This window comes from Pleurodeles waltl, chromosome 2_1, assembly GCF_031143425.1.
Source record: "Pleurodeles waltl isolate 20211129_DDA chromosome 2_1, aPleWal1.hap1.20221129, whole genome shotgun sequence".
In the NCBI taxonomy this organism is placed as follows: domain Eukaryota; kingdom Metazoa; phylum Chordata; class Amphibia; order Caudata; family Salamandridae; genus Pleurodeles; species Pleurodeles waltl.
The window spans coordinates 579,290,033-579,316,927 of record NC_090438.1 but is presented as its reverse complement, the minus strand read 5'-3'; the positions used below and the strand labels follow the sequence as shown (position 1 = coordinate 579,316,927).

Sequence of the window (26,895 nt, the reverse complement as noted above, 5' to 3'; positions counted from 1 at the left end):
TAATAATGGGTGCTACCTAGTACTGCTTTGTAACACATAAAAACGTACCTTCACTGTTTGCAGTCGACCGTCACTGAAAGCCGGGACCTGACCAAAAATTGCCAGAATCTGCCGGGACAGTTAGTAAAAAACGGGGACGTCTGATCACTCTAACCACTATCCATCCCCTGAAACCTAAAAACATCTTGCCACCACCTGCCACTGAACCCTAAATCCCCTTACCAATACCCGCCTCTGAACAATAAAATCTCCTTACCTTCCTTTCCCATTTTCCACATCTGACTCCTAAATACCCTTTTCGTTAACCCTTGAACCCATCCCGTCTTTTAAGTGATATGAAAATTATGTTATTAAAAAAAACATTTACATTCGTTGTAAAGTGTCGAAAAAGGCTTTTGCATGACTTATCTGCGTAGAAAAGACTAGCGTTGTAACATCTTGCATAGTAAAGACTGCACGAATGTTACACACTAGTTGCTACAGAAGGCTGCTATAGAAACAAACAACGTATTGCATTATAACATTGAATTGTTGCACTAAGAAAGATGCTCTTGATTGTGCTACTCGACATGCCCAACTGCTCGGGGGAAAAAAAGTCTACACTTATTGAAGAAAATATAAACAATGATCCGGAGAACGTGTAAAAAACTTTGACAAAATAACATTCCTATTTTACTAGGAATATATTAAGTACTACAAAGGCAGAGGGTACCCCTGCACCCCTGTTCCAGCAGAAATTCAGGACGGGTGAGGGGTAGTGAGCGATCAGTACAATATGCAAGAAGTTAAAACAACCTTGCGACGGATCGTAATAAGTACATTCGATTAACAGAAACGTAGGTGAGCAAAAGCAAGAATTTAGAGCTTTTCAGTGGTGGGGAGTTGGGGCCTGCTTAGAAACCGGAGTAGACAGGTCCTTTTAACTGATTGGCCACTAAACGTCAGTATGAACACACTACGATTCTTGCTGAGAGCAGTGTAGGCGAGATATAAATTGTTGTTGATCATGGAACTGTCAATCCAAGGGGCCTGTTTAGGTGTGTTTCAACATATAGAGAGAGAGAGAGAAAGACTGACTGACCAACAGGCGGGCTGCTCTTAAAAGTGTTAGCATTGTGTTAAAAAACATGCCAGACCTTGGAAACGTTTTCTGACAAGGCTCTAACCCGTGTGGATTTTTCCTTGAACGAGAAAACTACAACTACGTGATTTTGGTTGCTTTTCCTCCTCCTTGGGTTTTCTGGATCGACTAGGATCCCCAACTTGTGCTACGTGCGAAAGCTGAGGTGAGCAGCCCTTTGTGTCTGTAATGAGCATAGATGTGTCTTTGGGCAGGACACGGGACATTTCTATCGAGTGTTTGTCAGCTACGGGTAAATTCCACACACAATATAGACTGCAGGCAGGGCACCTAGAATGATGCGTGATGCTTCAGTGTGATAAGATTTTCAAAAGAGGCTTGCATGTTGGGCAGCGTTAACAAAGGGACTCATTGTGCGGGTATAGGGAGACATCCAGGGTCTTGTAGTAAGCACTGCTACATTTTCTGAACTTCCAGCAATCCTTTCAGGTTTATTTTAGATTTCTAGAAAAACATCTTCCTTAATAACAACAACTATTAAGCAATGGTCGCAGCCACGGTGCATGTACAAAACCGAACAGCGTGACAGGACCTGCCAGTATGGAGCTACTGAACAGACTATTCAGAAATGGTTTTATGTGGAGGTACTCATTCTGGAGATTTCAGGGCAAAACTCACAAAAATCAACAGGTGCAATTATTGGAGTTAAAAAAGAAAATTCGCATAAATGAGCATCAATCTAAAAAAGGCTAAGCAACACGGACATGGGGTGGGCGGGTAGGAAGAAGAAATAGTGCCTCAATCACAGCACAAGGAGCAGATTGAAACTAATCAAGATTAAGCAATCTGTGCTTGGTCCATGCTCCAAAACAAAGAAAAGGAAGTGAAGCTGAGCCGTGCTGGCTAAATATAAGGCAGCAAAGAAGGGAACAATGACATAAACGAATGGTAAAAACACAGGACCTTTATAGTATACCATACCCACCACAGCAACAGTGCATGCTCTGTTGGCAGGCGAGACCTAAAAGTGGTGAACCACAGACACTCATAACTTGAACAGCTGTGCTTATGGTATGGGCCCGTGAATGGCACTGGACATCATCCCAGGTTACTGGGCTAAGAGATGTATACATAAACACCAGATAATATGGGGAGTGTGAGGCTCACGTAGAGGGTTTTGGATAAGACTCCTGATGGGTCAGAAACAGTATCAGTTGCACCTAGAAAGAGATCTTAGACTTTGATGGATTTGAGAAACCCTGGTGTAGGGAAAAGGAGGAGGGTTGGGAGGCCACTGATTTGTTTGAGGTCAACGGTCACAGCGACGTACTTGAGTTCTGAATAAGTATTGTTGTTTGTTCCAAACTTTCGCACACTCCTACAAAATACAGATAAAGTTATTTATATTTTAAAAAAAAATAAAAAAAAAATACTGTTGCCAGAATAGTTTTGGACATAAATATATTGTCCTAAATATCACCAACAAAAATACTGTCCAATTGGAGTTCTGTGGGACCCTCGAGTGGCCCCATGGTTCACTTTGTGCCCCGCGCTGAGGGACGGGCTTCCTGCAATTGTCTGCTGCCATGTTGTGCCTCGGGGCCCCGACGGGCATGTGCTGATGTGCATTACAAGTGATGACCCTGCACTGACAGCGCCGCTGAAAGGGGTTGATGGTGCACTGTGTGATTCTGAAGCAGACAACCAGGAGATAACACTGGACATGTCTGAAGAACGCAACCTGAAGGTTTGGAGACATCTGTGAAGTGCCAGAGGACAGAGGCAGGTAATCTCTCCAGCCCAACTGACCTCCCTCTCTGGCTGTCTTTAACATTAATGGGCTACTGCATTGCTGAGGAATTAACCTGGAATCCGCAGAGGGACCTGTGCTGACCTGGGAGGGGGAGCAGGCGAGGGGGGGTTAAGGACTGCTGGAGCCCCGAATGCTGGAGCCCCGGTCATTGCGGCCTACCAAGATCTGATGCAGATGGAGGTGTGTGCTAGCGGAGACTCCGGCAGCTGATGGCGTCCCGCGAGAGTCCCCGGAGTGAACTGTGGATCTGGCCGGACACTCTGCTCCGGCGGGATCCATGGGGGGCGATTGCCTGTAGGGAGTACCCGGACTGGGGTAACGGCACTGCCATACATGCAGCCGTCTCTGCTCTTCGCCGGACCACATTTCAACCAGCATTACCCAAAGACAGTGTGCGGAGTGGCCTCTGGCAACCTCTAGAGTACTCCACTCGAGAGCACAGGGCCGCTGAAGTGGTGACCGGACGGGGCCCACCTGGAGGAGCTCTGGACTAGACAGGGAGTAGTCTAGGAGCCCTGCAAGGGTGTACTGCCGAGTGGGCCTGCTCTTCTGCCCGGCAGGAATGGAGGCTCATATTTCTACTCACCCGAGGTGGTGCCAATTGCAACACTTTGTGGCCGAGTAATCACCTTAATACAACTGGGGAAAGCCTGGAATAGTTGTGGGATGGATGAGAGCCCCCTCTTTATGTCTGGGCCGTCGCCACAGGGCAGTGACTCCCTTCTAAAAGCTTCAAAAGATCACTCAACAACAGTGGGGGGGGGGTGTCCTACCCTGGTTCTCCTCCCCTGCCTGTTCTTTAGACCGTTGACCAACTGCCCCTTGGAGAACGGGAGCCAGTACTGGATGTTCTAACCCACACACAGGAGACCCCGTCTTTCTGAGGGGGAGCCCGTGGCTGTCAACACTGTAGGATACATCGTGGATCAACCTAGTTTATAGCCACGGTGATCTGAGCACTCCAACATGGGGAAGGACAGGAATGCCAGGGCACCTCAGGCAAACAAAATCTCAAACTACACACAGCCGCCCTCGAAAGATACCCAGGTGCGTGAAGGGACACATTCACAAGAATTTACAGAAGTAGACCAGGAAAACGTACTCCTAGAAAATATTTGTGAACTGTATTTTAGCATGAGCAACTATGTGTAGATTTGCTCATGTGAAAATCTATTGAGCGTTTACAAGTTCACTTTCCCTCCAATCACTTTTTTTCCCAACCCTTGAAGATCTTCTTCTTCTGCCACTGTCACTGTCAGGAGTACATTTCCAACCTTTCTCATTATGGGAAAAGATTAGAGAAGAGCTGGTGAAAATCCTTAAAACATGCAAATTAGTAGGTGGGCTGACTCAAAGGCATTCCAGCCCTGGAACAATTGCTTACTGCTTCCTCTAGCCTCAGTATGTAGATCTTTGGAAAGGTGGCAAAATAAGGAAATTGCTATAGTAGGGATTGAAAATGCAAGTATTCAATCTCTACTACAACAGTAGCCCTGACATAATCAAAGAGGCTATTATTGTTGCCGCACTACATGGCACAGAAAGGACAAATAGATTTAAGAAGCAGCCTGCCCCATGGACAAGTAGATAATTTGTTAAATTCCACACCCCTGATTGCGATTTTATTTTCTTAATTGGTGGTATGGGGCGGGATCTGTTGACTTCCATCTGGTTTATGTTCCAACTGGGTGGGTGTGAGACACTGCCCAAGGGGAGGGGGGTGTAGGAAATTAATTTTGTGGCGATGTTGTTTGGGGAATGGGTACTGATTAGGTGTGTCTGTGTCTCTTGGAAAGGTTTGGTTGAGTATGTGTGCTGGAGATTTGGTTTTGGACATTTTCTGAGGTCTGGGTGGATCACTTCAGATGCATGCAATGAATGGCTGCTAACACAAGCAAAGTGGTTACCTGGAATGTCCGTGGGCTTGCTCGGTTTGGGAAACGCAGAAGGGTGTTTGCGTACCTGAGATGCTACAAAATAGCTATTGCATATATGGGGCGATTGCATTCTCAGCATACGTAAGCGCTGGAGGGGACAGCTTTATGGCACCTCATACTCTGGCAATGCCTGGGGTAAGCTTATATGGGTGGCCCCACTGATACCGTTCAAACATCAAAACCACTTGGTGGATCGGGGGGGGGGGAGATGTGTCATTTTGCATGGCACCTCCGATGGTCGCAAACTGTGTTTAATCAATGTTTGATTTTCTTTCCTGAAATCATGACAAGAGAGGCATCCTATGCAGACAAGGCAGTGCTAATTGCAGGGGACTGTAACAATGTCTTAGATGGGAAATTCGATGGGCAAACACCCCCCATCCTCGAAGAACCCAAACACCAAGCCAAGACTTGCCATGAACCTTTGAGACATGCTGGAAGGTTTGGTTCTAAGCAACATTTAGTCTGAGAGACACCCGACGCAAAAGACATTCTCATGTTATACCCCGGGACGAGCTGACACATTATATTTTCAGGCAACTGGGGCTCAGCCACTAACAGGGCCCTTGATTGGGACGCCATGAAGGACGTTCCGCAGGGGATCTGCATCAATACTTTCTATGGGGTTTGTTGCCAATTAAAATGCGACTTTCAGGTTCACTAAAAGAACTTAGGATGCTTAGAGGCAGCGCTCCCTTTTGACCCACAGATACTGCCAACCTGGCAACTGGAGCTCACAGAATTATGGGAAGATTGGCGCCAACTTGAGAGGCATCATCATTCAGCATATAGACAACGCTTTTCTTCCCTGATAAACCAACTAGGTCAAATACCTTGAGGATCATGTTAAACATGGCAGGATGACGTAAGTTGGTTTCCCACTTGTATTCTGCAACACGCTGTGACCTCCCACAGTGCCTCCCGTGCAAACCAAATGGGAACCGATCATCGGGGAACCGCTTTGGACCAAGGATTGGGTGACGATCCATGAGGGAGCACGAAAAGTGAGCTCTAATGCTCGTTTCAAGCTCCTACAACACAACTTCATACACCAGACGTAGCTCACCCTGCACACACTGCATGTGATCTATCCACACTAGCCGGCCACCCGTCCCTGATGTGTAGCACAAACGGCAGAATTTCTGCATATGGTGTGGGCCTGCCCCTCCCTGTCCTCTTACTGGACTATACTGTTGCTAAGTATCAACAGGGCCTCTTGGTGGGAAGTAGAATTGGGTATTCGACCAGTCTTGTTGGGTTTGCTCTCATCACCTACTAGGAAACATTTGAGTAGGAAATTCACCCTGCTCGGTCTGATTCTTGCAAAAAGACAGATCTCCATTGTGTGGCTACAGCCGCTGCCCCCTACCCATGCTGCATGGCTGAAAGACGTCTTTGAGTGGGCAAGTGCGGAAAAGGTATGAATGTGCCATGTTCATAGGGACGAGTGCCTGGAAGATGATTTGCAAGCCTGATCAACTATGATCTCAGACGTGCAGGACACACAAGACACTTCTGCATCCGGAATGGAAAAGGAGTGATTGGGCGAGAATTTAAGAGGAATGTATGAAACTGAGCACACACTTGTAAGCCACCTGGAGTAGCCAAGTAAAATTCATACATCAAGCCCAGCGAATCAACAGGACAGAGACAATACTAACGACCAGCATACAAGCAGACCAAGGGGGTGGGAGGATTTATGGAAGCTGCAGTTTGGTTAATAGCATCAATGTGGCCACAGTATTTCTAGCAGTAGAGTGAATATATAATATCCTCGGCTGTGGTATTTTTGCTGTGCACCCTGTGGGAGATGTTTCGCCACTGCCCTGGATTGATCCTAGATCTGATCCACTTTGCTGTTGGGAGCTTTGGTCATACTCCTTGAAATAATACATGTTGGAATATGTCTCTTGCTGGATGCAATACTACTCGATTTCTGTGTATTATATTGTAATGGCTATATGATAACTGAAAAACACAACAGAGTTCTTTGCAACAACAAACAAACAAAAAAACAGAAAATCTGCACTCTGTGCACCCATATATTGTAAACAATATATTGGACACTGCACTTATGCAGACCATGCTTTTGTATGCAATACTCTAATGTACAAACAAGGTGGGCAGTCTATGTTACACCTGCAGAAGCAGATGTACAAATGCAGACCCGCTGCAAAGTCTGATAAGTTTCACCTCTAGGTGTGTAGAGGTTAGAGTTTCCAGCGGAATGCCCAATGAGTAGTCAGAGAATGAAATCCATGCAAATGAAGTTAAAACCAAGAAAGTTGTAACTTTGTTGGTGCTAAATTATAACTTTGAGCATTACATTTTCAGGTCTAGATCCAGCAGGGACTTGATTCCACCCCAGCACATGGAAAATAAACATGCAAGAGGTGAGAATCAGGTCACTGACAACTAATTCTCAAAGGTTCCAGGCGTATAGAATGTCTGCAAGTTCATAGGAACACTATAACTGTAAAATTCATGTACTCTCAATCTGAGTTGAGTAAAGAAATCATAACGCTTGATCGCAGTAAATCTTGGTTGCCCTAACAAAGAGGCAAGGAGATCTTTGGAGATTTAAGTTCCACTAATTTTTCTCCATTTGGCCACATCTTAAAACTTAAATCTAAAGTACCCAATTATAACTCCTCAGAAAATGTGGTGGAAAGTTATATATACCAATTTCTCATGTACGCATGCAGAAAGGGAAACCACTGAATGGGGAAAAGGTTTTCAAATATTTTTTCAAATCTGTCAATTTTCATAACCCTGTATATACACACGTTTTTGGGAATGTGAAGATTCCGCATACATACGGTTGGAGAAAACAGGACCACACAAGAAATGTATACGAAAACCACGTAATCTGCCTCCATTTCTGAAATTGTTATAGAAAGCAAGCATGCTCCTGGAAATTCTGTGAAAGAGGTAGTCAAATCACAGCCATGCATAAACAAGCCCCTACCGTAGTCGTTGGAAGTAGGGGTGCTGGTGATTTGCAAATGTGTAATGATTACTAGCTAAAAACAAGTTTACGCACATTGGGCCATATGTACGAACACATTTTCCCATAGACACAGAATGGGCAAAACTGCTTGCTACATCTGGCCCATTATTGTTTGCGCGCTATATGGTTATATTCGTACAACTGCATGTCAGTGTGAATTTTGTGGTCATTTCAAGAGGAAATGTACTATCTGTGGATGACAGTGGTTACCACACCATGTTTTACTAGTAATATATGTGCAACAGCATACTCCAAAACACAACGGACTACATACCATGTCCTTACCACTCTCCTGCTGCATGGGCATTGCTCATTTACTATACCTGTTCTTTTAGCAACTCTTGTTTTTTTCTCAGTCACCAAGACTTCAGTGATGTAAACATGGAGGGCAGCACCCCCGCTCTAAAAATAGTCTAATCTCGACGCATCACCGTTGGTGCGGACGCTTTGTGAACTGAGCCCATAATGAGTAAGTGAGCCTGGTCATTCATATTCTAAGAAACTCTGCCCCATGTGCTTAATATTATTATTGGCGTGATCAGGGAGCTCTTAACGTGCAGTAAAACGTCTTGACAGTGTGGCATAGGCTATGAAACAAACATGCAAAGCGTCCTAATTAAATACTTGTCAACCCTGATTTGGGAGTAGGTACTGCAACACTACATTCTACAGACTCATCCGATTAAGGATACTGCCTTCGTAGGGGCTGATTAAATGGTCAACGGCAGCTAGCTCCTCGAGTCGGAAGAGAATTATCATCTCATCTTTAAATACTGCACAGTCGTGAAAAGCATGAGATCTGTGGTAGGACACACACTGCCATTTCCTCTGACGCGATTCCCAGGTCATGTGATTTGCTGTAATGCTGATCAGACCACAGATCATATCAGTGTTCAAATTAATGAGTCTGAAACATGAAAATTCCAATGTTGTTTTGGTTACAAAAACGTGCTATTCTTGTGTATCAATATCAGACGCCAGACTGCAAAAACTAATCTATTATAAAGCGGTTAGGTTTAGGTACGCTCTGGAAGCATCTGTCATGGAATAAATAAACTGTTGCTTCAAATACGTCATCTGACATTGGGTGTCAATGTACAGGACAATGGTCCATCGACACGAAAGAAGGACTAGAGGCTGTCGTGAGGAATCCAAAAAGAGCCTGAATTGAGGAATGGTCAGGATTATTTACTTTTTCTGCTATGTTAATTTTGAGCAGCGAGAGAGGAGAAACAGCAGATTAACTGAACTGCTAAGGGGGAAGAGGGTGCGAAAACAGAAGGCAGACAGAAACCACGCTGCCAGAGGGCAGCAGGGAGTGTTGGAAGCAGGGATCCCCATTGCGGCCTGCAAGCTTGGCAAATAGCAAGTGTAAGAACCTCCATAAATTACAGAAATCCCTTTTTGTAAGACCGGTAGCCTGCATCACAGTTCGGGTGAAATGTGTCTTTTCTGATTACTGCATGGCAGTTCAGAAACAAAGCAACTAACTATAAGACATCTCCAAATACACCCACTGATGCTGCAAGGGTGGCGCTTGGCCAACGGTCTGACTTAGAGACAGGTTCAAAAGAGAGCAACAAACAGGAATCGGGTAATTTGAAAATAAATGAAACGTGCTGTGTACGCTGTTAGATACCATGATGATGCAGCTTACGGTGATTGGCTAAGAGCCGCTAGCGTAAGGTGATGTTTAATCATAAGTATATAAGCTGGCAGACAGACCCTGACAGAGAGCACCTCCTGTGAAGAGTGGCCACTCGATGGCTTGTTGCTCCAGTATGCTACAACCAGAAAAGGGTCTGGCAGTTTTAACTGGTGCCTAAGTGTGTGACAGTGAGCAGAGAAGATGTGACCTGAGCAGGGGTGTAGGAGACAATATATTTCTGGGGGGGACAGGGACAGCCTTGGGGACTTTCAATCAATCCTATACAAATTGCTCGTTGTTTACGAACTGCAGGCTCTGATAAATATACACAATCATATATATTGGAAGTGAAATAGGGAGAAAGGAAGGCATGTTTTCACAGTTTGAAAGTATCTTTTATTGTTATTTACATTCACAAAGTAATTAGCTCAAATGTGAAAATAACATGTTGATTAACCTTGCATCTTCATGCACCAAGCAAATAAAGGTAGGAGGGTAAAAAGGAAGAGCATACCCTTTGCGCCCCACACCCATCATGCCCTTCGCCTCATGCCAATTGGAATCGCACTGGAGAGATCAAAAGCGAATAGGTACAACAGTTGTAAACTTTGCTCGGAAACCATAGTTCTAATAACACTTCTACTCCTTTGTGTGATCTTGGGAAGCTCAGCTCCACATCAGTCATAACTAGGAGCATTTCAACTGAAGAAGCTCTTGGAGTTACAGGCTATATGGACATGGATTCTCTAATCTATGTATAAACTGCAGTCACTAATTTCTTTAGAAATGGCTGTTTGTGATGCACCAAGTCACTGCGTGTAAAGAAAAGACATTCACTGATTATAAAGAAAAGACATCAGAAAATGACTATGATCGGGTTATTACAGTCGAATTCTGACATTACAATCTCTTCTGCCAGAGCTAGCAGCCAAGGTAAAAGGCAGATCAGGTCACAGAGCATAATTAATGCAGCTGTTTAAAGCAAAAGATGGAATGTTGCTTTTCTTTCTTCTGCTGTACTTTAATAGCTTAGAATGACAGAAGCTAGGCACTAGGGTTTTAAGTGGTTTGTGGGAAAGTTGGTGGTGTGACCATGTATTATATGGGGTAAAATACCCCCTGTGTACATAAGGATATTGCAAGTCACCTTAAAGTTCATAACTTATAAACAAGCATTGGCATAGCCAATAGGTCTCGCCTATGCAAGTTCTATTGCCTTTGCCAATGTGTTTTAGCTATACTGTACACTAGTGAGACTACTATTCAGCATGGCTCAAAGTTAATGGCATAAAGGAGAATGATGTGTCATCGACTGGTGTGGCATAGTATCATGGAGTAGGTAGAGTGCCCTAGAATGGAGCAGTAAACTAACTTTAAAGGAACAGTGGTCCCTTGAATAAAATGCAACACCACTCCCATAAACAATGATATTAAAGTAGTATGCAAATGGAATGTTTTATACATTTATTCAATCAAAATATAAAAGATCAAATGTAGTGGGAAAACATCAACAGGGGAAATCGAGAAAGACTAGTATTCGGGCATTACACAAGTTATCTGGATGACCCAATGTCACCAATTACAAGAACATTTTTAAAAGTAACCTATATAGTACAGTGGTTTGGAGGAGGCTGGCCTGGTTTGTTGTGGTACTTACACCTTATACCACGTCCATTTATTCCTTATTAGTGAAAATGGTCCTGGAGTTCGTGGGGGCACCTCTGCTAGTGCAGGGGTGCCCTCACACACAGGTACTCTGCACCCTGCCCTCAGGGCTGGAGGGCCTGCTATAGGGGTGACTTATAAGTGACCTGGTGCAGTGTAACTGGCAGTGAAAGGGTGCATGCACCTTTTCACGCAGGCTGCAATGGCAGTTCTGCAGAAGCCTTTGAATGGGCTCCCAATGGGTGGCAAAAGAAATGCTGCAGCCCATAGGGATCTCCTGGAACCCCAATGCCCTGGGTACCTGTCCTGCTATTTGATGGAGTTTTGTTTTGACCAATGACTTTGTGTTTCACCACTGCGCATATTAGTTGCTCAATGTTCACCAGTAGCACATGGTATGTTTTGTTCAGTTGAGCCGCCTATTGGCTTTGACATGGCATTAGCCATTACTTTCTGTATTCAGTTTAGCCGCCTATGGGCTTTGACATTGCATTAGTCATTACATTCTGTATTCTGCCTATTGGCTTTGACATGCTGTATCCAGTCTAGCCGCCTATTGGCTTTGACATTGCATGCCTATTGACTTTGACATGATGTATTCAATTTAGCTGCCTATTGACTTTGACATGCTATTAGATATTCTGCCTATTGGCTTTGACATGATATCATATATTACACTTTGTATTCAGCTTAATTGCCTATTGGCTTTGACATGATATTCAGCTCCGCTGCCTATTGGCTTTGACATGATATTATACATTACACTTTGTATTCAGCTCCGCTGCCTTTTGGCTTTGACATGATATTATACATTGCATTTTGTATTCAGCTCAGCTGCCTATGGGCTTTGACATGATATAAGACATTGCATTTTGTATTCAGCTTAGATGCCTATTGGCTTTGACATGACACTAGACATTGCATTTGATATTTAGGTTAGCTGCCTATTGCCTTTAACATGACATTGCATTTGATATTTAGGTTAGCTGCCCATTGCCTTTAACGTGGAGTTAGACATTGCAGTTGAGAATAGTTCTGTATTTTTCCAAGCTGTGTTTTTGCACCAGAGAACCAAGATGTTTTGCTCTCACAGTAGACTAGACCTGATAAGAGAGAGTACATGGGCGTCGTTTCTCTTCCCTTGAGCTTGGGAACAGGAGTAGTCTTGGAGACCTGGCCAGTCTCCAAAAGGCTTGCTCAGTTTCCCAGGTCTGAGAGGAGGGGGCACACCTTTGTAACGAATGTAACAGGCTGCAGAGAGTCAGATTCGAATCTGCCGGACCTCGTGCTGGAGCTTGGCGCCAGTTGCCAGCATCCCGTGTGGGTAGATGACACTCTTTCTCGCGGCTGACAGGGGTCTCAGCTTGCAGACCTTAGAAAGATGTAGCTGTAAATAGTTCCTACACGGTGAAGTATTTGTTTTGCTTTGCATTCAATATCTTATAAATATAACCTGCTGTGTATATTGCAAACTGATATATTTTGTTTGATTAACGCGGACTTGAAAGCTACTAATTCGTCATTCATTCATAAACATTGTGGTTGGGGAAGAATAAAATAACAATAAAAGTCTTCTTTGACCTCACAAGTGCATTTCTAGTGTGTTATGTTAGTGCTTAGAAACTAAATAAGAGGAAAGCACTACAATTGGTACCTGGAGTCGTGGGGTCGGTCAGTAAGAGGTGATTAAGAAGGGGTTTGACGAGTTAGTAGATTTCTAAGTGCACACTTTAAAAGTGTAATTGTTTTTTTGTTGTTTGGAGAATTACAGAAATTGTTTTCTGTTTGGAGAATCACAGTAGCACGGCAGACCATGTCTGAGAATACATGTGTTGATGAACTGCCTGATGGTGCTAAGAAAAACTGTGAATTGTTTTCTGTTTGGGGAATTACAGAAGAAAATGCATGTGTAGCTAAAAGGCCTGATAATGTTTTGAGAAATAATTCCTGTTGTATATATGTAGAAAACGTGTGTTTTGGAAGTAATGATGACAGAAAGGTCTGGATACCTTTATCTGCTTACAGAGAAATGCAGGAGAAATGTAGGAAGTTGGAACATGAAAATAGGAATTTACGTGAGCAAATTAGCCAGGATACGATAATTCAAAATAATGCTGAAAGTTATAAAAATGAAGAATCTTTCTTGTCCCATTCCAGTAATGAGGGGGTTAAGACAGCTCCGAGCTGCACTGAGTTTCCGTGTGAGCCAGGGTTTTTGGCAGCCAAAGTGCATTCCTTAACTGATAACACGGACGACGAGTTACTGTTGCAAAATGCACAAGTAAAACGAAGGATTTTAGAGCAAGACACCCCGAGTTTCATTAGCTTGTTTGATTTTTGGAAAAAGAATAGCCCTCATTTGAGAGAAATCCTAACACTTTTGTACATGGTCACTGTGAAAAATAATATGCAGCTGCGCGCTTGTGATTTGGCAAATGAAATAATGCAGACTTTAGGTTTCTGCGCAGTGCAAGAAGGAAATACTTATGTACATTTAAATCAAGAACAAGGAAAGAAAATAGTGCCCCTAGCTAGAATCATACAATGGATCTGGTACTTGCAAGACAGGGGTAGAGTACCACAGATAAAAGAATTATCAATGAAATTGTGTGCACCATTTGAATTCGTGTCTACTGAAGATAAAAAGCATGTTTGTTTTACTAATGATTCATTGACTGAAATGTTGCTTTCTGGCACAGTAGAAGAAACAGCGTTGTATAATGTGTGTCAGATTTTAAAGCAAGAGCTACGTGAGATGTGTCATTTTTATGCTGATTTTTGGTTCTTTGATAATGTTTTAGCACCTAACTGGTTCAATTACCTTGCAGATGTTAATGAGAAAAATGCAGAGAGAGAAGTGTTCACCCAGAATTCTGCCTTAGTGGGGATGGCTATGTGGGTGCCCCAGAAATGTGAAAAGGCCACTTACAGGTGGGCAGAGATGAGAGAGATGCACATTCCCCTAGATTTGATAAAAACTGTGCAGCACGCACAAAAGCAATCTGTCATGCAAGCAGTCACAGAGCAGTTGGGGAGAGGAAAGTTACCAGAACAGAAATGGCAAATTGATCAGGTTTTAGGGAGAGTGATTGCTGCAAATTACCAAGGAAAAATCGAAATTATGCTGATACCTAGAAAAGAATCTGATTCATTCATACAAATTGGAGACAGAATAGCCCAAATTGACAAAAGTGCAGTGAATGGAGGTTTGGTAAAGAAGGAGTCTGCCCCAGCCCTTCTGACAGTGCAAGAAAAGGGAAGCTGTGGCGCAGCAGATAAAAACCTCAGTACTGATGTGTGGGCTGAAGCCCCAAGTGACCCTCCAGAACCTGCAGAAAATATAACAAAGGGCCTCAAAAACGTCCTTCTGATTATAAAACAGGGAAAGAAAGAGGAAGGGTGCAGTTTAAATGAAAAATGTTATTTGCAAGAAAAGTCATACTTGTTTCTTTTGCAGATCCTACCACGTTTCGCCACTGTCCCTGAGTGTGCTGCGTGGTCCCCCTTCCGGTGTGTGCGTGTGGGGTCGGGGAAGGGACCGAATCCCCAACCTGAACCTGGCTGAGTAAAGTGCCAGCACCATGGATCCATTTTGCGCAAACTGCGCCTTCAGTTCAAGTTCAACTTGTTTGCTGTGTTTTTTTTTTTTCCCCTCTCGTATGGAACTCTGACTTTTGCTTACCTTCCAGAAAACCTTTCAGGTGGACCGTGCACCTTTACATGAGCAGAACTCATGCCACATCAAATTGCTAACACTGTTGAATTAGAGACTCAATCAGAGAAAAAAAAAAAAAAAAAAAATTGCCCAGTCTTTTCTATGTAGATGTATCTGATGTGAAAGGTTATGAAATCAATGTGTTAATTCACTTCTATTGCTTTACAGGGATTGCTTTGATCATTGAAATTTGATTTGCTGATAATGTTTTTTTTTTGTTTGTTTGAAATATGAGATATGTGAAACAAAAATTCATTGGTCAAAGGGCGGAATGTCCTGCTATTTGATGGAGTTTTGTTTTGACCAATGACTTTGTGTTTCACCACTGCGCATATTAGTTGCTCAATGTTCACCAGTAGCACATGGTATGTTTTGTTCAGTTGAGCCGCCTATTGGCTTTGACATGGCATTAGCCATTACTTTCTGTATTCAGTTTAGCCGCCTATGGGCTTTGACATTGCATTAGTCATTACATTCTGTATTCTGCCTATTGGCTTTGACATGCTGTATCCAGTCTAGCCGCCTATTGGCTTTGACATTGCATGCCTATTGACTTTGACATGATGTATTCAATTTAGCTGCCTATTGACTTTGACATGCTATTAGATATTCTGCCTATTGGCTTTGACATGATATCATATATTACACTTTGTATTCAGCTTAATTGCCTATTGGCTTTGACATGATATTCAGCTCCGCTGCCTATTGGCTTTGACATGATATTATACATTACACTTTGTATTCAGCTCCGCTGCCTTTTGGCTTTGACATGATATTATACATTGCATTTTGTATTCAGCTCAGCTGCCTATGGGCTTTGACATGATATAAGACATTGCATTTTGTATTCAGCTTAGATGCCTATTGGCTTTGACATGACACTAGACATTGCATTTGATATTTAGGTTAGCTGCCTATTGCCTTTAACATGACATTGCATTTGATATTTAGGTTAGCTGCCCATTGCCTTTAACGTGGAGTTAGACATTGCAGTTGAGAATAGTTCTGTATTTTTCCAAGCTGTGTTTTTGCACCAGAGAACCAAGATGTTTTGCTCTCACAGTAGACTAGACCTGATAAGAGAGAGTACATGGGCGTCGTTTCTCTTCCCTTGAGCTTGGGAACAGGAGTAGTCTTGGAGACCTGGCCAGTCTCCAAAAGGCTTGCTCAGTTTCCCAGGTCTGAGAGGAGGGGGCACACCTTTGTAACGAATGTAACAGGCTGCAGAGAGTCAGATTCGAATCTGCCGGACCTCGTGCTGGAGCTTGGCGCCAGTTGCCAGCATCCCGTGTGGGTAGATGACACTCTTTCTCGCGGCTGACAGGGGTCTCAGCTTGCAGACCTTAGAAAGATGTAGCTGTAAATAGTTCCTACACGGTGAAGTATTTGTTTTGCTTTGCATTCAATATCTTATAAATATAACCTGCTGTGTATATTGCAAACTGATATATTTTGTTTGATTAACGCGGACTTGAAAGCTACTAATTCGTCATTCATTCATAAACATTGTGGTTGGGGAAGAATAAAATAACAATAAAAGTCTTCTTTGACCTCACAAGTGCATTTCTAGTGTGTTATGTTAGTGCTTAGAAACTAAATAAGAGGAAAGCACTACAGTACCTAAGTACCATATACTAGGGACTTATAAGGGGGCATCAGTATGCCAATCTTGGGTGAAATACTGGGTTACCAGTATGCAACAACCATAATTTAAGGGAGAGAGCATAACTACTGGGGTCCTGATTAGTAGAATCCCACTAGACACACTCAAACACACTGGCAAACAGGCCAAATGTGGGGGTAACCAAGCTAGAAAGAGGCTACTTTCCTACAAGGTTAGCATCCACAATAATGATTTACAAGCTTTTATACACCCACTTTTACATGAATGACTCAAATAGTGAATCAAGAAGTCATTAGCTCATAGTACCTATGCTTATGCCAACTTATGTACAATATCACAAATTCAAGTCAAGGTACTTTGGCCGACGATATTTCAATCCCCTAGACAAGTATCAGGATCATCCTAAGCTTTCGTTAAGCTTGAGTTAAAAGGGTTACAGAGTGCTTGTAACCAAAACGGTGAAAATAAATCTGACTTGCGTCTCATATGAGTGACAAGGCAATCAATGGAGATCTGAATCTCCAATCAAGCGCCAATGCCATAAAGTAGTAGTAGAGTGGAGTAGTGTCACAGTGTAATAGAGTGTCAGAGAGTGGAGTGGCAGAGTGTCATAGAGTGGAAAGGCATAAATAAGAGTGAACTGGAGTTGAGTGAAGTAAAGTAACGTGAACTAGCATAGAGAAAGTTGGGTAGAGTGTTGTTGAGCACAGTACATTGTTGTATAATGGAGTGGCATAGAGGGTTGTGCAGTGGCGTTGAGTAGAGTATTGTAGATTGAAGTGGCATAGAGTGGTGTGAAGTGGCATAGAGTGGTGTGGTGTGGCATAGAGTGGAGTAAAGTGGAATGGAGTGGCGTATAGGGAGTTGTGTAGGGAGTTACAGAGTGGAGAAAGTGTTAGAATTTAATGGAATAGAGTGTCAGAGTCTAGTATAATGGAGTGTAATGTCAGAGTGAAGTGTCAGAGTGGAGCTGGGTGGTCTAGAGTGAGGTGGCATAGAGTACAGTGGTGCAAAGAAGATTGGTGTAGAGTGTGGTGGTATAGAGTGCGTTGGTTTTGAGAAAAGGGGTGTAGAGTGCATTGACGAAGACTGCACTCGTTTAGCGTACAGTGCAGTAGCGTAGAGTGGTGAAGAGTAGAGGGGAGCAGAGTGGAGTGGCACAGCATAGATTGCAGTGGTTCAGAGTGCTGTGTCATAGAGTGATGCGGTACATGGTAGAGTGGAGTGGTGCAAGGTAGAGTTGACTGGTGTAGAGTGCAGTGGTGGAGTGCAGTAATGCAGAGTAGAGTGGCATAGAGTGTAGTGGCATATAGTACATTGGTGTAGAGTGCAGTAGAGTGGCATATAATTGAGCGGTGCAGAGTAGAGTGCTGTGGTACAGAGTAGAGAGGAGTATAGTTCAGTGGCAGAGTGCAGTGTTGCAGAGTAGAGTGTCATAAAGGGTAGTGTGTAGAGTAGAGTGGCATAGAATGCATTGGTGTAGAGTGCAGTGATGTAGAGTGATGCAGAGTAGAGAAGAGTGGCTTAGAGTACAGTGGTGCAGAGTAGAATAGAGTTGCATAGAGTGCTGTGGCATAGAGTAGATTGCTGCAGAGTACAGTATAGTGGTGAAGAGTAGATTGTTGCAGAGTGGAGCATGGTGATGTAGAGTGCAGTAGCATAGAGCGGTGCAGAGCAGATTGGAGTGGCGCACGATACATTGGAGTGGTGCAGGGTAGATTAGACTGGCATAGCATAGAGTGGAGTTGCGTAGATTGCAGTGGCATAGAGGAGATGATTTCAAAGTAGAGTGAAGTGCCTACAGTGGAGTGGTGTAGAGTAGATTAGAGTGCAGTGGTGCATAAAAGAGTTCAGTGGGACAGAGTACAGTGGCATTGAATGCAGTGGTGCAGAGTAGAGTGGCGTGGAGTTCAGTGGCAGAGTGCATAGTTGCAGATTAGAGGGTCGCAGAGTACAGTGGTGTATTGTAGAGTGGCAGAGTGCAGTCGCCTAGAGTGCTATGCCGCACAGTACAGTGGCATTGAAAGCAGTGGAATAGAGTGCTGTGGTGCAGAGTAGATTGGCATAGAGTGCAGTGGCATAGAGTGCATTGGTTTTGAGTAAAGTAGTGAAGAGTGCAGGGATGTAGTGTACAATGGTTAGAGTAGAATAGCATAGATTGCAGTGGGGTAGTGTAGAGTGCTGCAGAGTAGAGTGGTGTAGAGTAGAGTAGTACAGCATAGATTGCAGTGGTGTAGAGTAGCACAGAGTGGAGAAAAGTGGTGTAGGGCGCAGTGGCATAGGGTAGATTGTTTCAGAGTACAGTGAAGAAAAGATAGAGAAAAGATAATACACTTCAATATGCTGAAGTATGTAACGATAACAACAACATAAATAATAACGCTAGGCATAACGGCCCAAAATGAAATATGGCTTCTCCCTGTTAGCCACGCTAAAATAAAGCCCTTCATTACCTATAAAACAAAACATTAAACATAAATGTTAGAAAAATATACCCTTCTAATAGCTAAATTGTTGTGTGAAAAGGTAAAATCTGGGCCCAATCTCAACTTCACTGTTTCACCAACTGGTGTGATCTTATGCAAATACAAATATTGTGTTTCACAGAGTCTCCTTTCTAGTCTGCAGGCATCAGGCTGAGTGGGACTCTGTATCCTCTTTAGATCTTCGTCATTGTCTTGCCGCTCCTCTTGAAGGCCTCCTGCAGTGCTGCTCTTCAAGGCGGCAGGTGATGCAGACAGTAATCATCCAAAACTCTTTTCTCCTCCTCGTGCCCTTTGTTCTTATGAGCACCCTTAATGCCCACAGCTGTGAACAGGACAAACAAAAGAACAGAGGGCACAGGGGGCCTTCTGACTCACCTTCATTCTGTTAGATTGGAGGATGGTCGGTACAGGGCTATTATAAGTAGCGCTTTTATGCGCTAATGGCCCTCTGAATAATAGATGTAAAAGGGGAAATTATTTTGTCCCCTGGTCCCCCCCACCTTCGTCCCCGTGTCCCCCACCCTACAAAATCTGGGGGGGGGATACATCCCCCGCGTCCCCCACACTTCCTACGCCCATGGACCTGAGCCCCTGGAAGGTAAGAACCAGCTGTGTTCCTGCTTCTGATGGAGAGCAGCTCATGGATGGAAGAAGAAACACAATCTGAAACATCGGAACCATATGTGGCTAGAGCGATGGTCCATCAAGGGAGTAGAGACACCTTGAAGACTGCAGGGCATTAGGGACAATGGCCCAGTCAGTGATACCAGATCAGGAAGAAACGCTGCATGGTTCAGCAGTGGTCTGCCAGTTGATGAAGTAATTCACAGGGAATCTTAGCAGCCCACACTGCATCATAACCCCTGAAAACTCCAGGAAGTAGGAAGATTTTTCCACATGAATTAATACCCCATATCATCTCACCTAATGCATGGAGAAGGGGTAAGGGGAGTAGAGTTAATGCAGCAGCAAACGACCATATTGAAGGATAAACACGCATCTGAAAGAATGTTAATGTTGTGGTGTCATAAGACTATGGTGCATGACATGGCAAAATCAGTAATGGCAGAAATAAGATATTAAGCTATACAACTAGTTACTTTTACACAGGGTATGAGCATGGATTGGTACCTAAAAATCAGGTGATAGGAGAACCACAAGCACTTATGTATGTTTGAGGAAGTCAATACTCCAGAGGGTCTCATATCTTTCCATGAGGGTATTATACAGAATTTAGCCGCCAGAAAAGGTTTGCCACTATTTAAAAAGAATGTGTTTATTTCAAATGAATGACTAGAGTTTTGGAGCACGATCTGCAAATAAGCAGTGATTTACGTATGCATAGCCAAGCAACAAAGCTGCGGGCAGAGGACGGATTTCCAAGTAAGTTTTTGGAGTTTACACATATCAGAAAAATGAAAAACTTTCTTTGCAAATCCTATTTGTGTATGATAAAACATTTTTTTGCGACGTCTTTCTTTTAGAAATGCCCCTTGTAAATAAAATTGTGTTTTCCATGCAATTCCCTACACTTTATGAAACATTTATCTACTGGTCATTCAGGTGCACTTTTAAAAGTGAAGATAAGAACTGTTTATGAATACCAACATTTTTTCGACTGTGTGATGTTGAACTTATTGGCGTGAAATCTTCCTGACCATTCTTAAGACAGCCGCTAGGAAACAACTTCTAAAAATTGAAATTACAACGAGGATACTTCTGCATATCCCTCACTGGTTCCCACGTGGTAGATTGCATCTACACATGCAGAACACAGAGTCAGACGTTTCACCTTTGCGGTCCGCAAGAATTAGCACTTATTAATTACATTACTCAAACTTGTACATCTAAAACGGTTTTGGGAAATGGGCCTTTGTGCTACTTAGAGTTTAGAGACAGACTTGTCAGTGAGTTTGTTTTCAGTTTTCAGGTAAAGTGGATGCAAGTCCATGGGGTGAAGGAAGAACCGTACCAAACGGAGGGCTCTGAACATTAGAAACAATTCCACTAAAACTAGACAGAGCCCTACAATACCAACATTAAGGCCTACCCCACCCAACATTTCTGGTGGGGATCTGACAGTGAACTCACCATAAAACATCCTTTGCTCCAAAGAGATGAGGTTCCTTCATCACTCAGTAATTAACATTGCTTTGTCGAATGTCCTCACAAATTCACGAAGAGCCCAGGTGAGGTTTTGGCAAGACGCGCCCCATTGGTGGAACTTCTCGGACTCTAGTGGGCCAGGCGTCCCGGATTTGCCGGGACAGTCCTTTTTTTTTTTTAAATCAACTGTCCTGCAGACTTTGGGAAATGTAGCTCATGTCCGGGTCTTTAGAGAGAGCTGACTGAAAACAGAGGGATGTGCGTTTTTATGTTTTCCAAAGCAAGGATAGTTAGCAACTGCTGTAAGAAAACAACTTAATTAACAGGAATAATCCTTGCTTTAAAAAATGAATGTTATTTATGTTTTTTGTGACTCTTCTCTAACTCTCTGCTGATGAGTGCGGTCATTATGTGGCTTGGTTGAAGTAAAAATTGTAGTCCTATTTTTGCGAAATGTCCCGGTTTTGGCTATAAAATCGAGCCACCCTACAGATCCCTCTTAACTCACACTATCGGCAAGCACAAAAACATGACTGACAAGCCATCAGGCCGCCACGGAACGGTTCTATCTATGCTTTGTTTCCGGGCTGCATATACACTGTTCATCGGCTCCAGAAGCATGTGTTACTGTACCCTACGCATACATGCAGAAAGTAAACCTACATACAGGTACAGCTTAATTACAGAGCCCACGAGATCAGCCGATGTTTCTCTTGATCAAAGGGTGAAGCATGCACAAAATCGAGTGCCTCTAAAGTGCCGGTGCCCAGCCTGACAACTCTGCGTACAACTGTTCACCTGCAAAGTCGGATAAAGGTTAAGCTGCTTACAACACAGAATCATTCCTTCGACTGGCAGTTAGTCACCTACATGAAACGACGTTAACGAGTCTAGCTAAGTGCAAACTACCCAAAAAAAGGTTTTTGTTTTCACTGTTGGTATACGAAAGATTGCGTTTGACCAGAGCACTACCTCCAGGCTGCGTGTACCACGTTTAATGTAGAAATCGATAGACCACTTTAGCGCCTCCTGAAAGTGTGTTTCCCATCATTACATATAGATCCTCTGAGCACAATCTCCTTCCTATCATCTTCAGTAGGACCTCATAACCGACTGCTTTCAGAAAAGGTGTATTATTTTCTTGTCTCATGTTTGGCCTACACATGGCGTTGGTAAAAAAATATTTATTAAATCCCGAAAACGTGCCAAGATTGCTGAGCTCCCGCTTTGAGTTATTCATCTTCAAAAACCATCTAAATGTGTGTGGTACATATTTAACCGAGTGCAATGGATGTAGCTTATCGATAGATCAATCTACGTCTATTATAGTATACGATGCATTAAATATATTAGGCAGTGTAAATTAACCATTGCAGATGTATGTAATTGTTATAACTCTCTCACCATGTATGATTTACAGTTATGAACACTACCCTTTCTGCTTTCACTCATCACACCAGGCCTATGGTCCTTAAACGCCTCACCGAACCTCCACAAACGTTGCACATACGTAGTTCACAAGAGAGTAGCCCACAACCCATAATAACATGGATGTTATTTTCAGTAGAGGGTCCAGCCTCTGGAGCGCCACCTGTCAACGGCAGCCCAATCCTGCACCGGGATTTAAGGAAGTGCAAACACATTTGTTTACAATGGAGGAGCATTCGCCTAAGCCGCAGGACTCATATCATAAAGGTTTTCTTTATAAAAAAAAAATACCAACTTTTTATCGCCTTACAAAGGATAGTGGCTTAGTTCTCATAGTCCCAGGTTCTTCCGAAGGCTTGGCTCCTATATTTCTATACGTTCCTAGTATAGGACCCCCTAGTCCCTTGCATTTCTAGTGCAGTGGCTCCCCTCCCCCATGCAAGCGGGGATCTCCCGATCACAAGCGCTTCAAGTTGCTTTGCACTTCTGACCTGGTTTTTTTTAGTGGTTAGGTTCTTCTAGTCCTACGTGTGCCTAGAGGCTTGCATCGCCTAACTTATGTGCTTCTACTGGCTTAGATTTCTAGTCAGTCAATCAGCCAGTCACACATAAATAACGGGGCTAGGATGGCAAAAGAATCTAAAGCAGGGACGGGATGTTCAGTAACCAGGGAGGATACATTTTAATGGGGACAGAGTTTACAAATTTTGCACCATGATCCATTTGTGGAACAATTATGATAATGCGATCTCTTTACAATGCCAGATAGACTGAACCTCATCCCCAGGTGGATTTTGCAACCTTCTCCTTAAAGAGATCCTAATCTTAATGAAGCAACAAACTCGCAGATTTTCTCAGGCGGTGCACAAGAATATGAAATATGTATGTACACTGCAACTTTCCATCTCCTACACTACTTTCCAAGAGTTTTTGGGAAATTCCTCACAAAAGTGAATTGATTCACCTGTTCCCTGAGTCAGTGAGCTGTAAACAATACCTCATTTCAGCTAGTTGCCCATTGTCATAAAGCAACAATCGCTTATTAATCGTCAGCCTTCCAATGTGATGCGTGTCAGCACTCAGAAGCAACCACCTACCTATGTTAACTTGCCTACCATCCATTCCCAATGACATTAATAAACCAAAAAAGAGCTGGTTCCAATGTTGGGTTCCTGATGCACCCTGTGATGTACTGTATATTTTTCCTTTTGTCAACACTTTAATACTTTGTCCTTAAAAGCACTCAAGACCTACGGGTCGTATGATGCACCACCAGTTAACAGAACTCCTTCTTGGTTATCATTGTGAATCCTACTCCATTGATACCAGTGTGTTAAATGTAAATATAGAAGCGCAGGTACTCACTCTCTAGAGTACCTGTTGCTCATGAGAAGTGCTGGTAGTCTCCCATTAAATATATTGCAGCAGGCTGAGACAAACAGGTAGTTTCCCTTTCAAATTAAAGTAGTGCAGGTGCTCAGTACCAGACAGTACCTGTCCATTTAAATCACTGGTTGTTACTTAGGTTTGATGCACATATCTGGAATTACAACAGTATATAAGAATAGATACAGATGTGCATGAAACTTCAGGTTGGCTTGATAATTGGAGAATGGTTAGATATTTAGATGCACATAACGTACATTAGTACTTCAGTGCAAAAGATGGTTGAAGTATTCATGGACGTCACTACCACAAGCAACATCAAACTTATTGAAATTACAAGGAATTAGTTAAGATGTTAACAAATACTTACGTTAGCTGCATTCCATATCATAGTGGTTGAGGTGGTGATATAAGGACGGAATTCTGGTGTTGATTCTAGCTTTGGAGAGTTAGTATGTTTGTGCATGGTCGGACGGACCTTTAAGGAAATCTAGCACTGGTAGAAGGGCTGGTCTGCCAGGTCAATGTGTGGGACAGTTCTTTGGCAGTTTGTGTGCTTGTTTTATGCTCTGTTGGATCCGTTGATTCTGTTGATTTTCCTACTATTTGCACAAACGCAATCAGTTTCCCATACCCTGCACAAAACATATGTAGCGTGTCTTTACAAGTTCAAAACTACCCCGATTTGCAATGTGGGCACTTTTTTAAATATTTGATTTTCTAGCTGGGCTCACTTTAATTCTGATGCCTGGGGCTATTTTTTCCCAGTCTAACCTTGGTTTTAAAGTTTGTTCACCTACCTCAGGGGAGAGGTTGGTCATCATGTAGCACAAGAAAGAGTCCCTTTGAAGAACATGAAATATTAGCGATCACTAAATGCAGAACCATCAAATGTTGGCCATCACCAAATGCAGGCTATAGTACATCACCGTCAGCCATCTATAGATTAAACTTTTAACATATGAAGTGTTAGCCCTTACTACATGAAGACACTGGTGCTTCAAGGGTTACCCATTGGCAGATGGTGTTTGCTGTACATTAAGTGATGGCCATCACCACGTGCAGTTTATGGTGTTTATGGCACATCAAGCATTAGCCATCACCAAATGGAAGTTGTAATCCATAGAGTACTAGTCTTTGCCAAATGCAGGCAGTGGTAAGTCAAACAGTGGCAAACACCAAATTCAGTTTGCACTAGCAACACCAAAAGCGAGTTGGGGGACATCAAACACTAACCCAAACCAAATGCCAACTGTAGTACATCAAGTGCGAGCCATAACCAAGCGGTTCCCGTTTCCTCATACTCATTCTAATACTTCAAACGCCGCTGACCACAACACACGCCGTTGTTTGTCTAAAAACAATGCCCTGGTTAAAAGCAATGAGTACTCCTGATGGAGAGCCCTCGTTCCTTCCTATTTCCTGCGAGCTACAACTTGTGTTATCAGGTCCAAAGCTGAAGCAGTGGGCCGTCCAACTAAAACAACTGAATGCCATCGAACAGCCTCTAATACTTATCATACGAAATACATAACATAAAGCTCACGCTGGAAGAAGCTGTCCACATGTCGCCTGGACATCTGTTCCTACCGGGAGCTCTAGCGGCGTTGGAAAATATACCGCCAGACACTAACTGGGAATGTTAAGTTTCTCTACCAGCTTAAGGTAACCCGCTAAAAAACAGGGAGGTGACGCGTTCACAAAAATACTCATATTTTTAGGCATGAAAACAGGAACGAACATCAGGTAAGAAACACGAAAACAGCTACCTGAAATGAAAACTATAGTCATCTGCATATAAAACTCTGTGCATCACTTCATAAAGAATATTTTGGAATGTGTTTCATATACCTCTTATTCTTAAGTATACACACTATTAGTTCGCAAACACAACCGCTTCCATTTCATACATTACACAATTTGAACAGGCCCCCCCCGTGTCTTGACAGAGCGTTGGGCCCTTTTGACACACACGATTATTACAACTGCTAGAGGCTGCAGAGACAAACCAAGTGCCCGTGTAACCTGTAACCGACGCTCGTGCAGCTGGATTTTAATCTGAGCTAACCAACATGAGGCAATAGGTGGATGTGCTCACTCACTAGGAATGACTCTAACACCCTCGAAGCCAGCCTCACTCTCGAGCAACCTTTCCCTGGCACCATAAACAGTCCGACACGTGAAAGTGCCCCTCTGTCTAATAATGAGGTCCAACCCCTCAAACGTCGCAGGAGTGGTTCCCGTATCTCGTTGTTTTGGTGTAAAAATGCTTAGAGAAGAGGCGGTGCTTAAAGGCAGGTGCTCACCTGGCAGCCCTTCTTGTGATGGAATCCCACCACCACGATGTGCAGCACTGAGGGGCCGCCCTTGCCCTGGAGGTGTTGCTCTTCCCGACTGCTACCTTCCTGGCTCTCCATAGCAGGTGAAGCTGGGGCTGCCCACGGATCCAATCCCACGGGCCCCTCAGGCGGTCTCTCCGCCGTTCGGCTACCGCTCTGAGAGGGGGTACAGGAACGGACAACAAAGGGGGCGCTGGAGACGGAGGAGGAACTGAGCACCTGGGTCTGAGGCTGAGCTGTCAGATCCGAACCAGAAGCATCCACACGGCGTGAGCCGGAGCGCATGCGCACTCCTGCACTCTCAAGCCGCGATATACTCATAATCATAGGGAGAAAGCTCTCTGGACACGCCCCTCCCGCTCTCCATTCAGAACCTTCTGACGTCTGGGTGCGTCGTCGAGCGTCAGGACTGACACAGTAGTCCTCGAGGACTGCCCTAAATAAATAGAAGCCAGAAGCCACCATCTTTGTGTTCCACGAGCTGTCAGTTATACTAGAGCCACTCGTCGAGGTTGCGGGAGTGCACCACATCCTTCTGTAAAGTAAACCTTAGTTTTGATGTAGTCAATAAACAAATGTTTCCATATTGAGAAACTTCAGAATACTTTGACAGTAAAATGTATTTCAGTATCGATTTGTAGCTTGAGAAACAATTCC

General features: G+C 43.5%; 2 protein-coding genes across 3 annotated transcripts in view; one reads left to right on the top strand and one right to left on the bottom strand.

The window, feature by feature from the left end:
* The window catches only part of AVL9 (AVL9 cell migration associated), a 384,424-nt gene extending 357,840 nt beyond the window's left edge, over positions 1-26,584 (bottom strand). The window contains exon 1 of the mRNA XM_069215405.1: positions 26,206-26,584. Within this exon, the coding sequence (XP_069071506.1) occupies positions 26,206-26,565 (360 nt within the window). The 5' untranslated portion in view covers positions 26,566-26,584. The remainder of the gene's footprint in view (positions 1-26,205) is intronic.
* Positions 11,511-16,472, top strand: LOC138266536 (uncharacterized). Of its 2 annotated transcripts, none has more exons than XR_011199538.1 (2): positions 11,511-12,561; positions 14,612-16,472. XR_011199538.1 is itself a non-coding variant. In XM_069215397.1 (2 exons), the coding sequence occupies exons 1-2, from the start codon at positions 12,968-12,970 to the stop codon at positions 14,721-14,723; spliced, it is 1,230 nt and encodes a 409-aa protein (XP_069071498.1). In that variant the 5' UTR covers positions 12,574-12,967; the 3' UTR covers positions 14,724-16,472. The 2 variants fall into 2 exon arrangements, 1 of the variants encoding a protein (XP_069071498.1); XM_069215397.1 differs by lacking the exon at positions 11,511-12,561 and adding an exon at positions 12,574-14,085.
* Positions 26,585-26,895: the final 311 nt, after the last annotated feature.

Excerpts from the sequence above, each read along its gene's own strand:
- LOC138266536 (XM_069215397.1), top strand. The coding sequence starts at position 12,968 with ATGTCTGAGAATACATGTGTTGATGAACTGCCTGATGGTGCTAAGAAA. Across the intron at positions 14,086-14,611 it reads TGTGAAAAGGCCACTTACAG|ATCCTACCACGTTTCGCCAC; the intron begins GTGGGCAGAGAT and ends TTTCTTTTGCAG.